Source organism: Haliotis cracherodii, unplaced genomic scaffold (assembly GCF_022045235.1).
Source record: "Haliotis cracherodii isolate W230 unplaced genomic scaffold, xgHalCrac1.p SCAF_5, whole genome shotgun sequence".
NCBI classification, from domain to species: Eukaryota; Metazoa; Mollusca; class Gastropoda; order Lepetellida; family Haliotidae; genus Haliotis; species Haliotis cracherodii.
In genome coordinates, this window is record NW_027266308.1 from 65,742,198 (window position 1) to 65,755,262 (window position 13,065).

Genomic DNA, 13,065 nt, shown 5'->3' on the forward strand with positions numbered 1-13,065 from the left:
ATGCACTAATGTCCTGCTTTCATGCAGCACCTTTCAGAAGCCCTGCTTCTTAGTGACAGAGTTCTGATTTATACTTGACCCCCTATGTATGAATCTGAATTGAATTTGTTTGGGCCAAAATTGGCTGTTTGTTTGGAGATATCAAGAAACTGAATATTTGATTTGGACATCAGGACATGCTCAACAACATCATCTTAGTCAGCTTATAATTTGTATGATAATGCCATGAGCAACTCACTTCTTCTCCATTTGGGATACGGCAGATGAAAGGTTCACTCCACAGCAGGATTCCGGTGGTATCCCGCTCAGATCCTCCCCGCCACGTGAAGCCCTCCAGTGGGGAGTCCTCTTCACCCAGCCAGTCCGGGGAACACTGGATAACATAGATCAGGCCTTACATTTATTTTTGCTTGGTAATTGGTCCACTGACCGCAAAAATTGAAAATTATACTGTTGACAGTAAAGATCACTTTGATTATAAAAATGACAATGAAATATTGCCGTCTGATTTTAGATTAATATTATTCAAAAAGTGCCAAACAAGACCAAGATCTAAAAAAAACAAAAAAACTGTTCACCTCCTGATCCGACACTAACTTTAAGGTGAATAAAATTCAATGTAGTACAGTGCATTTTATCTTTATATTTTATCTACTGACCAAATTTTGCACTTTCAAAATCCACGAACCCCAAATAGTGTGGGACCCGTGAAGATTCTGGGGTAGAATAGGTCTTCAACAACCCATGCTTGCCGTAAAAGGTGACTATGCTTGACGTATAAGGTTTCTAACGGGATCGGGTGGTTGATGCATGTCATCGATCCCAATTGCGTGGATGGATGCTCATGATATTAATCACTGAATTGCCTGGTCCAGACTCAATTATTTACAGACCGCCGTCATATAGCTGGAATAATGCTGCGTGCGGCATTAAACAACAAACCAACCAACCAAATAGTGTGGCCTTACTCTATTTTGAGTTTGACAGTAATCGTTTGGCCTTTAGTGTGTCTTTTGTCACTTGAGCAGAAATCCAGTATTTAAGGGGTCCTGGGGTCCTTTCTGGGCTGTTATACATGGGACCAGCTACAACATTGGCTCTGAACATTATTGTTAAGACAAGCACCCCTTGACCTTCACTCCCATTCGAATACTACTGTAGCTAAACTTTCTGGGCCATAAGATGGAATTCTATTATCAGTAACATTTACACAACTACACCAAATTCTTCAACAAATTCAAGACATAACATTTATTTTTGTCATAAAAACAATCCAAATTGTTTGTGCCTGGAGTTCAATCTGTGCAGCAACTATGCATAGCTGTATCAATACACATCTAGTTCTATTACATGCAAGCAAATATGAAAGCTATGGAAACAGTCAGCGCTGATGAAAATTTTGAACCATACAAAAAGGAACATTCATGATCAGGGATGGGTATTGGAGGCTTAAAGTGTATCACAATATTTTGCAATGCACAAAGCCATATTGCGATACGTATCACGATATATTGTATAATTCTAAATTTTTAATTCAGAAGCAATTCATAAATGGAACAAACAAGATGCTAGTACAACATAATGTTTACTCATTCAATAAAAACATAACAATCTTGGGGCCCCGAATGCTTGCTCCTGGACAGTGAAGGCATTTGGCAAGTATATAACATTAAGCACATAAAAATCCCAATTTGAAATCACTCGATATCATGAGTACGAAAAAGTGATATTGTGATATGTATCATGGAAAGAATGAACCTCAATTTACCAATGTACCGGTAATACCCCACAAATTTATTCATGATCGTAAATGACAAACGTCTGAAATAAAGTATCATGATGACAACAAACTTTTTATCTTTTGTTTCTTAATAATACATCTAGAAAAAGAATGTCTTTATTGAGCATTTGATTCCCAGAACATGCAGAGCATTCGCACACCCAATCCCAGGCACTAAATGCGCAATGACACCTGCACAAAAAAAAACAACAACATAATGTTTATCAATGTTGTGAATAGAGAAGTAATAGGTAATAGTCTCCAGCACAGCTGTGTAACATGATCACAATAGCTGTGACACGGACATGCACATAGCTGTGTCATCAAAATATGGAAAAACATGTCGCCACGACAACTGGACCATCAGTGTAATAGAATGCAGAGAAAAATATTAACACTGGATATCTGCCAAATATTTATAAAATAAAATTATACAATACCCACAAACGTTGTTTTTCAAATTTTGAACATGAACGTAATCATACAAGGTGAATAGCTGTCCTTCACAATAACTATGGGATTTATGTGTTTTAAATTATTTTTAACTACAGCCCAAGCAAGTCTAGGTCAAACTAAACCAGATTCAAGAGCTGAGGAGGAAAGGTTCTATCGCAAAAGATAAATTTAGTATAAAGAAATGTTTTCATTGACTAAGTGTTAGTCTACGAAAATCACCATAGGTCAAAGTGGACTCATCATAATAAAAGATGCTTCATAAAAACCTCAGTCATAAAACAGCCCTTTTGACACTAAATGGCCTTACCACTGTTGTGCCCACAGATACAAACATTGAAAGGAACAAATCATAATTCTCAATCTTATCATTGTTCATGAAGACACATGAAAACATTTGGATATTTATTTCATGAAAAGGGCCCTGGTCCTTTGTCATCTGTAACCTAAAAGTTACAAGTTACACACGTTCTGCACACAACATTTGCATTGAATGAAACAAGGAAGTGAGTAAGTGACCTTGGGTTAACACTTTTTTGAAAACAATTCTACTTTCTGATTATGTTTTGTCAGTTTAATCAGGATAATATGGAAGGAAACCTTGTAGGGATGAAAGCCACACCCATTACATAATGTGTATGGCGGTGACAAACAGAGAATCACATGATGAAGCAAGACAAAAAGTGAGCAGGGCCCACTAATACCCCTGGCAGTGACTCCAACATTTCTAAGTTCAAAACATGAAGAAAAACAATATTTTCTTATCAACTTATAAATTTGAAAAAAGAATCCATGTTATAATTTTTAAGTTAATAGGTCTCATAAATGTTTAAGTAAATTAATTGTAAGTAGTTACTTTCAGAAAATACAAGTATTGAAATTAAACTTTGCACTGCACCCCCAAATATAGCCTTATAGGTATAAAAAGAATCCATGTAGTAGTTTTCAAGTTATATAGATCACACAAAAAAGGACAGAATTCCTTGGTATAACAGGGCTCAAAGTTCACTTTTTGACTTACTTGTTGATAGCTAAGTAAATATTTTTAATCAGGAGCCAAAATGAATCGCAAGTGGCCAAGCAACTTTACCTATTAGTATTACAATCATGATAAATAAAAGATAATGCTTATTTGAAGTTGTTTGTCATTCATTGTAATTGATTACAGTAAAAGACATCAAATTTGAACACAATGTTGCAATTGTAACAGTGTTAAATTTTGAGCATTTATATATTAGTTGGCTCTCAAATAGATCATTATTTTGAGAATTGTCAAATATGAAAAGATGACATGATCATGGATAGTCACTTTAAAAAGATACTTTACTTCGATCATAAACTTGTACACAATGGTGTATGCCTGATGAGTAGATATGAATAAATCAATTTCAACCTGAGTTTAACCTGAAACAAAGTCTTGAAAGATTGAAAAAATCAAAATGCCAGTGAAACTGACTTTATTTAACTTGTCACTGATACATGTCATTTGAAAGTTCTCTGAGACTCTTTCTTGTGTGATAAATGAAGGCTCAAGCCAACATTATCAAGGAAAATATCTGCTTGTAAAATATCTTACTACTACATGGTATACACCATTTAAAAGGTCTTATCCTACTGTTCAAACATATGGAAGCTATGTTTATTACATAAGTTAAATAATGCATTTAATTAAGTTCATTGAAATAAAAAATAATAATGTAAGCTTACACATTCATAACGTCCAGATTATGGACCAAGGAAGTGAAAATTGTGAAAAGTGACGATTTGCAGCAAATATAAGATTTCATGAAATACACTTACCTATTCCTTTTTTATTTTCATTGTTAACATATCGTTAAAATATTTTAAAAAGAATCAAAAATAGCATATATCTTCACCCTTTTCCCCGATAACAGTAGCTGTCTGCTAAGTAACATGAAGAAATACCTATGTTTTCGAAGCTTCGTATGATTAACGCATACGTCGAAGACTGCCATGTGACATACCATTAGAAAGCTTATTTTTTTTATCTACATGACAGTAACCTCGCCCAGAGTATTTTGGTTGCTATAACATACAAATATATGTAGGATAAGAATTGGTTTCTAATGACGCTTTCTTGCCGAAATTTGCTACAAGGTTTGTGTTTGGTCAAATTTGAGTATGTTACCTAAGGCAGCCAATCAAAAATCAGCAATGGTACTGTCCTTGTGTATGATGAATTTCAGATCTTGACGAAATGTTTTTGTTAAATCGTGTTATTCTGAACGTTTTAAGCAGGAAATCGTGATCCATATTAAAAATATGGAACTTCATGGATGTATTGTGCTAGGTTACAAGCTGTGACAAAGAATATTTTCATGCATATATTTTGGCATTAAACATCATGTCCGAAACAAGAATTCGAGGCGATGAAAGCTGAGATGTCATTTGACTTACATTACACGCGATCGCATGAAAAGATGAATATAATAACTTAGATACAAGTTTGAAAACTTTTAGATATCTTTTTGTTGGTTTTATTTAGTACTTTGTATAGTATAACTAAAGATTTGCTTGAAACATATTTATTTTGCCCTTTGACATGGCCGATGTGGACCGGCTGTCAAACTTGAAGAGTGTGTAACATTGTGTGAAATGGTGAATATTTTTTTAACTTAGTGATAGAAAAGGATAAATTGAAATGGAATACATATTTCATATATTGCGAAATGCTAGAGATTTAATAAATGAATGATATGACAGGTAGGTTCATAGAATTATATATTATTTTGACGTGATTGCGGCTTGGCTTGAGGCTTCTTGGCCTGTGTTGCCTACGGTTCTGAAATATTTTTCCTTAAGAGATAAGTGTTTTAAAATATTTTGTTGCATTTCTCAAAGTTCACTCGAAAATGCGACCAAATCATTCACAAATTCGAGCCCTGTATAACTAAATGGCCCCGTCCTTTTAGGTCAGTGGCGTAACAAGAAGCTAACCATACTCACATCAGCACTGAGGTAGCGCAGGAAGAAGTCGAGGAGAAAAGATTTTCCCTTGCGAAAAGCGCCTGCAACTGACACGACAACCGCCTTCTTGTCTCGAATGGAAGGATTCAGGAGGATACTCTCAAGCCTCTCTTCATCAAGCTCGAACGTGTGGTCGTCCGAGGCAACAACAATCTGCACAGGGTGGCCCTTCAGGGTAGCCCCATTTGCTGAAACTGAAACAGTGCAGAACAGTCTCAGCACACAAGACTTCCATATGGTTTACTTCAACATACCTTTCCTATTGTCCTTCAAGGTGATTAGCCAAGTAGACCTGTTTGCATTCACTTTCAGAAACAGAAGCAGCCTTGTCACTGCCATTTCACCAAAGCATAAGTCTTTATGTACCACCATGGTAGAAATTAACACTAGCTCGCTAGCCAATGGCTACTACAAAGTTCTGCTGGCGAGTACAAATTTCCCCATTGTTATAACATTACAAGGGTATTTTATCTTCACCAGGGCTAGTAAAGCTTTTAAGTTTAGTATCCAGTTATTTTCTTCCTAGAAGTTGTATATGATGTACCCTTGATTTGAAAACTTATATTCTGAATACCTTTAGATGTATAATTTAAAATGTCAACCAGAGATATCCATATGTCCTCATTTACATTCTATTTGCATCCCAAACATTTACATAAATCATCACACGAGTGTGTTTGGGGGTGGTAAATATCCTGTATTAGAAAAAAACACATTGTATTTGGCGAGCCTTGGCAAGCCAAATACATAGTGTTTATTCCTAATAAGGATATTTACCATCCCAAACACACAAACTTGATAACCTCTTTATCATATGTCATTCTTCAATTCTGTGCTCGAAAATTTTCTTCCCACATTTCTTCTCTCACAAACATTACCTAAACATTGCAGTTTTTCTGGAATGTGTGCATTTATATATATATATATATATATATATATATACATATATATATACATGACCTTTGTCAAAGGGAAGCTACTCTAACCCTAGTCTATGAGACGTCACATTTGTTGAGTCTGCCTGTCCTGTCACAACATTACGAAGTGCAGCTACGTCATAGTTAGACACTGAGTGAGTGAGTGAGTGAGTGAGTATGGTTTTACGCTGCTTTTAGCAATATTCCAGCAATATTACGGCGGGGGACACCAGAAATGGGCTTCACACATTGTACCCATGTCGGGAATTGAACCCGGGTCTTCGGTGTGACGAGCGAACGCTTTAACCACTAGGTTACCCGACCGCCCCTAGTTAGACACTGATTTTCGATATATAAGAATATCCTTTGATAATGATAGCAATTATCCCAGTAGTTTCTCCAGATTCCCAATGGTTAATTTTGCCTGACAAGGGCAATGCCATGTTTGTTTGTAAACACTGAGTGAAGTCCTTACTTGACCTATGATATTTGCATCTCTATACGCATATAACCCCAACGGACATCGTTTTCATCCATTGGCTTCATCCTGCCGAAAAACGTACCTATTATATATATTTATAACACAAAAAGCATCATTATTCACCTTGGCTCGGCTGCCTCTCTTTCATCAATAATGCTGCATTGATGCATGTCCCATCAAGGACATTGAGTTGCTAATGCATAAAATAGCAACACATATAATTTCCGCACTTTGTTACCTGTGAACAATACCCGTCGCTGCCGCAGTGAGTTTCCACCTGCAGAAAGGCAGGTATGCAGACATTGTATTGATTTTAGTATGTCACCCTGAAAGTGTTGTTTATGCATCTGCATTCAATACCACCTCCAGCCACCCATAACACGATTTTCCAATCTCTTATGCAATTATGCATGTACAATCTTCAACACAATTGAAATCAATACCTTTCTCTGACAGCCTTATGCACTTCAGAGTTCAGACATTTCTATATGTTGACAGCATGATGTTTATATTATTACTATTTTATTGTTTTTTGTAGTTGGTCCAAAAACAAATTTGGCATGTCAAAAAACCTTCGTACTTCTAGATTAGTACTGGTATTGATAAATCAATGAAATCTGATCTTTTTAAATTCACCTAACTGTAAAACAAAGTTGCACCGTCCTACACATCCCCCCACTCCCAAACATCTGTCATTTAGTCTGAAGCAAAAAGTCAGTAAATATTCCCACATTGGAATTAAAAATGTCCCAGGTCATGTCATACAGTTACATGATTTATCTTATGCTTCGTTGAAGTGACTTTCGCTGACCCAAACTAAGATTTGTTTCTTTGTTTGTTTGTCTGGTGTTTAACATCGCACTCAGCAATATTCCAGCTATATGACGGTGGTTGTAAATAATCTTGTCTGGACCAGACAATCCACTGATTTACATCATGAGCATCTATCAGAGCAATTGGGATACGATGACATGCATCAACCAAGTCAGTGAGCCTGACCTCCCGATCCTGTCCGATCAATCGCCTTTTAGGGAAAGCATAGGGTTGCTGAAGACCTATTCTACCCCGAATCTTCAAGGCCCGGCAACCATGGGTTGCTGAAGACCTATTCTACCCCAGATCTTCATGGCCCGGCAAGCATTGGGATCTTCACTGGTCGATCAAAACTAAGAGGAAGAGGTTTCAATACTTAATTTTACATTATTGTGTTTAGGTTAGATTGCTATGTTAAAATACATCTGATCTTAACAAAATAACTTTGATTACATTGAGCAATATTTTCTCCCAAATTGCCTGCCACGTCCACTTTGTTTGGAATCCCAGATAAATGCCTGGACTTGTGATCCAAACTAACAAATACCCAGTTTAACAAACCAAGGTAATGAGTCACAGAGCTCCAGATAAGCTGCGTATGTGCGTGAAATACGCATCAGAAATGCAGAAATACGCAGTAAAATATAATCCAAGCGTATCAAATACGCAACGAACATTACAGATACGCTACAAAAATAAAACTTGTGCATATCATCAAAATATTGTGAAGTAACCCTGCGTATTCGATTAGCAAATGAGCAACTTATTTTGAAGTTGGCATTCCGTCAACCATGCCGAACTCCACGATGACAGTCAGATCATGATCATTTGCCATCACACTTTCTTGTGGAAGTATCGTGGTATTTTTTAGTCCTATAGAGCTCTCAAACCCACATGACACCAGTTTGCAGGGACTAAATGAATAGTTTTTTTTAAATATTTAACTTAAATACCCACATGTGTAAAAACTAGTGGGTAACAGAAATTTGAATACGCAGATAGAATTACTGATACCCAATGATTTCAAAATGCATGGGTAAAATACCCACAACAGCAAAAGCTTATCTGGAGCTCTGGAGTCATGTCACTTTATATACATAAGCAGCATAATAAGCACCCACTGCAGTGTTGTCCTGAAGGTTTGTTTGTTGTATAACACTGTACTCAGCAATATTCCTGTCATAGGATTCCAGGCTAAAAATATTCAAGTTTGAACCAGACAATCCAGTAATTGTTATTGTGAGCTCCGAGCGGTCAGAGTACACGCTGACACAAAATCAACCAATTCACAGAGCCTGACCACCTGATTAGTATGGACTAGTATAAACTGATTTTAATATAATATGGGTCTCCATGCTTCGTAGTTCTGGCCCATCATATTCACAGGTAAATGGGTCACTTGCTCCATCAGTGTGAATCTTTGTATGTAGATGCATTCTTGGCTGGCTGATAATCAACTCACATCAACAGAATTGTGATCAAGGGCTTAGTTACTTCCCACACGATTCACAATCACATCATCTGAATCATCACATAGATCTTAAAATAAAACCACCTTGTCAAGTATATCTGACTTTGCTCAAGAGAAAGCATCTTCCACGAGAGCAAGGCATGCTTTCATTATCCTGCCAAGATAAACAATTCCAGGAATTATGTGATGTGTGGGGAAAGAATCAACCTTTACATAATCAACAATATGGATCCCTGTCGAAAACACAGAATTCTGGACAGAGCTTGTCTTGAACCTAAAGAAGCCAGGGTTTAATGTCAACATGCTCAGAGGCCGATAGTTAGGCCAAAGTCTGCAGCAAATATCAGTAATAAATCCCAAATTGGAATTAAAAAATTCCCAATACATGTTATCATAGCTATAACTGTATTTCACTAAGAGCAGCCTCCATAGGTAATAGCCTTTGATACTCAGTCCTGCCTTCAGAACTCACTACAGAACCAATGTACATGCACGTTTGAAGGGGAAAGAGAAAGGGAAAATGGGAAATAAACAACTAGGTGTAGGAGTATGTAAACATGTGAGGGTGTCTGCACTTGCCCATGGGGAAGGTGAAAAACTCTCCGTCTAGTTGCTAAGCAACATGACCTTCAATACAATGTGTACATTACAAGGGTTAAAAACTGGATCTAGTTAGTCCTTCCTAACCAATTTCTATATATATGGGATGAGTAGAAATTACTCAAACTCTAAATCGCTGTTAATACATTTTCTAAATCTATTTCTGTAAGAATGGCAAGGAGTGATTGGTGTTGGGATTTGGTTGTAAAATCATGATTGATCATTAGATCATCACAAACCTTAAATCATCGAAATTATTCAGCAAAACTAAATCACACCTAAGATAAACAAATACCTACTTCATCACCTTTTGTATAATGGAGTCTGACCTCACTCTTTTCACCAAGTAATAAGCAGCGAATTAAACACAAATATCTCAAGATTTGAGAGTGTGGGGGGGGGGGGGGGGGAAATTGTTTGTGTTCTGTTTGTGTTCTATTATGTAAAATTGTGTTCGATTACTTGGTCGGTTTGACTTTCCAACAATCTTCAATTATTTCAATCAGTTGGAACACTACGAGGAATGAGTGGATCCATGAAGAGTGAGTGAGTGAGTGATTATGGTTTTATGCCGCTTTTAGTAATATTCCAGCAATATCACGGCAGGGGACACCAGAAATGGGCTTCACACTGCACCCATGTTGGGAATCGAACCCGGGTCTTCGGCCTGATGACCGAACGCATTAACCACTCGGCTACCCGACCGCCCCAGATCTATGAAGAAAATGAGTTTGTTTCTTCTACAGCAATACCAACAGATGGTTATCAATCATATGAGTCAATCAAAGCTGAATGTTGTATAGTAGATTTTTACATTGGTTTATTACTATTAGCTCACATAGGGACTGTTTATGAATCTGATTTGTCAAATATCATGTGTATGATGAGATTGATGACACATTAGTTGATATGTGATATGGAGCCCTACACATTATAATTATAACGATGATGATGATTATTATTGCTATTATTATTAAAGAGTAATCCATCTATCAAAATTAAATCAATAACAATGAATATTGGACAACAACTTGTATTATGGCCATACTTAATCATTCTGTTCTGATATTATGGCATTATGCTCGGAATCAATTTCATAAAATATCGTTTGTCTGGAGCAGTGTTAGATATCTATCTGACAACACAAGCCTGCTCACTGGAATTCTACACCAGGCAGTCATGAAGAAGTACTTGTACATTACAAAAATCTCTACTCTAGCCTTAATAACATCAATCATGGTCATAAATGTACCATTGATGATGATACATAAAACAATAATGATTATCCTAGGGGCAACATATGGACAATATCATACACAAAGATCCTTATGAATCAGAATTCATGGTTTTAAATTAACTAAGAGTAAGACCCAAATAAATTAGAGAAAGTAACTAAGGTTATTTTTAATGTCCTTAGAAACTTTCTCTTTTTCATGTTAAATCTGGTCAATCAGGTTCATCTGCCATGTTTATTCCACGATTCTAGATATGTGACTACTCTTTGACTGACTTCATTGCCTGTTCATACTAATTACAGAAACCTGTTTAGTGTTTACAGTGACATCAGCTCAGATAATGGTATCAATGACCATTGCTGGCTGATATATACAACTGACCTTAGGCCTAGATGCATGCGCAGGACATATTTAAACTCACCTTTGACCTTATCGATCATGCTCCTATCTGAATCATACTATGACAGCTAGCCAAGAGCTGTGTTTTGTGCTGGAAGTATAGCACAAGAGACTTCAGGTCAAGTGTGTTGGCAACAGTTTTCCAGGAAACTCACAAACAGCACAACACACATCTGGTTTTAGTTACCTTTCACACAGCAATATGAGGCAGCACAAACATTTTAGAGGACTGACTGATCCTAGACAAAACTTAACCACGAAAAGTTCAATGAAGATCATGTAACCTTAATTTTATGTGCCCATCTGCACTATTCTAACGACTAAACATGGTAAACACAAACACACAGTAAGTAACAAAATGCAGGATGTTTATAAAAAAACACACTAGCGAATACCACGCTTTAAAACGACGGCCTAAAGCTGAAAATGGAGCTTTTAGATATTATCTCAACAAGAGGGAACATAACACCATACCTTGTCTGTGAACAACCTCCATTAGATTATTTCCCCACAAACTCCCTGCAGGGAGAATTTCAAGAACCTACTGTCTGATTCTACCAGTAAATACTGCTCAAAGTAGAGCTCCAAGTCAGTGCTTGCAGTGAGTACAGGATGCTGGTTACAGGAGCTAGTCTAAATGAACTTTGTCCCACATGTCAACAGATAACATCAGGGTGATGTTGGACATGTCACAGATTATATTTAGCCAAGTCAACATTTATATCACAATAAACTAAATCAACATAATAGACATGCAGATCAATGCAGTGAGACATATCTGACTTATTACGTTATGTCGTTCGCACCATACTGGGCAGGAATATACTAATAGTTGACATGACATAAGGTATGACTGCGTAACATGCCGACATGACCCACTGGAGTGTTAATGTATACTAACAACCATTATTTGAATTCAGTATCAAATAAAACATGATGCACAATGACTGATTTGTGGGAGTTACGTAATCAGAACACAAGCTGAGAATCACATGTATAAATACACAAAAGCCTCATCAGGCTCGAAGCAGGTAAGGCTTCAACATTTTCAAGGCATGTTGGTGTTTTTGTGCTGTAGAGTTGAGTAAATATCATATGAGTTTTGCTATTTTATTTATAGTTATTTACATGTAGGGCACAATGCTTATGAATTTTCCACTCTCTTTCACGATCGATCATTCAATCATTATATTTACATGATTAATGATTAAGTGGATCAATTAGACTGTTTCTCCAACCATTAATCAATTGAACCAATTGCCAACACCAGTACACAGTTTATCTAGGATTCCAGGTGCCCTTAGCAGCAACATTTTGAAAATTTTTTTTATTTTTTTGTTCAAAATTTTGACTTCATAATGCTCGTTTTCTTAAAATCAGAGGTAAATTCACATAATGTATAACAATACATTCAATGCGATATGTTAAACTAAACGTTAATCGTGTGGAATAGCAGGTGGTCTATTGTACCAAAACAGGAAGTTCGAAACGGTGCACGGGAATCATGCACGTTGATACGTTCAACGCTAACACCGTATTCTTGCCTGCATGATTCCCGTGCACCCTTTCGAAGTTGAGTTGATTGGTTCAACTGTGTCATATGGCCCTGTGACGCAGGGGTAGCATTATGCAGATAGCTGTTTCAATGAATGCTCGTTCCACCCGTGACGAACAGGTCTGGTTCGTGATGAAATATAGTGATAGCTAAATAGACAGATTTGTTATTCATGCACCGATTGTCCTTAAATGTAATATGCAGTTATGTATGACTGTTTAATAATCTCATACCAACTTTGACTGGAGTAGGTCCGATAGTTTTTCAGATATTGTAGTAAACGTCGGTACCTTGAAATACCTTCCCGACTATACATGTTAGCCAAAGAAAACATTTGTCATGCTCTGATGCTTTAGGCCATGCCCCCAAATAG

General features: G+C 36.8%; 1 protein-coding gene across 2 annotated transcripts in view; it reads right to left on the minus strand.

Moving 5' to 3' along the window:
• The window catches only part of LOC139444407 (atlastin-2-like), a 31,467-nt gene that overhangs the window by 13,758 nt on the left and 4,644 nt on the right, over positions 1-13,065 (minus strand). The window contains exons 2-3 of one of the 2 annotated variants that reach the window (XM_071225379.1): positions 5,201-5,415; positions 239-373 (exon numbers count right to left, since the gene is read on the minus strand). In XM_071225379.1, the coding sequence (XP_071081480.1) occupies positions 239-373; positions 5,201-5,415 (350 nt within the window). The remainder of the gene's footprint in view (positions 1-238; positions 374-5,200; positions 5,416-13,065) is intronic. The other variant, XM_071225380.1, reaches the window with a different exon arrangement.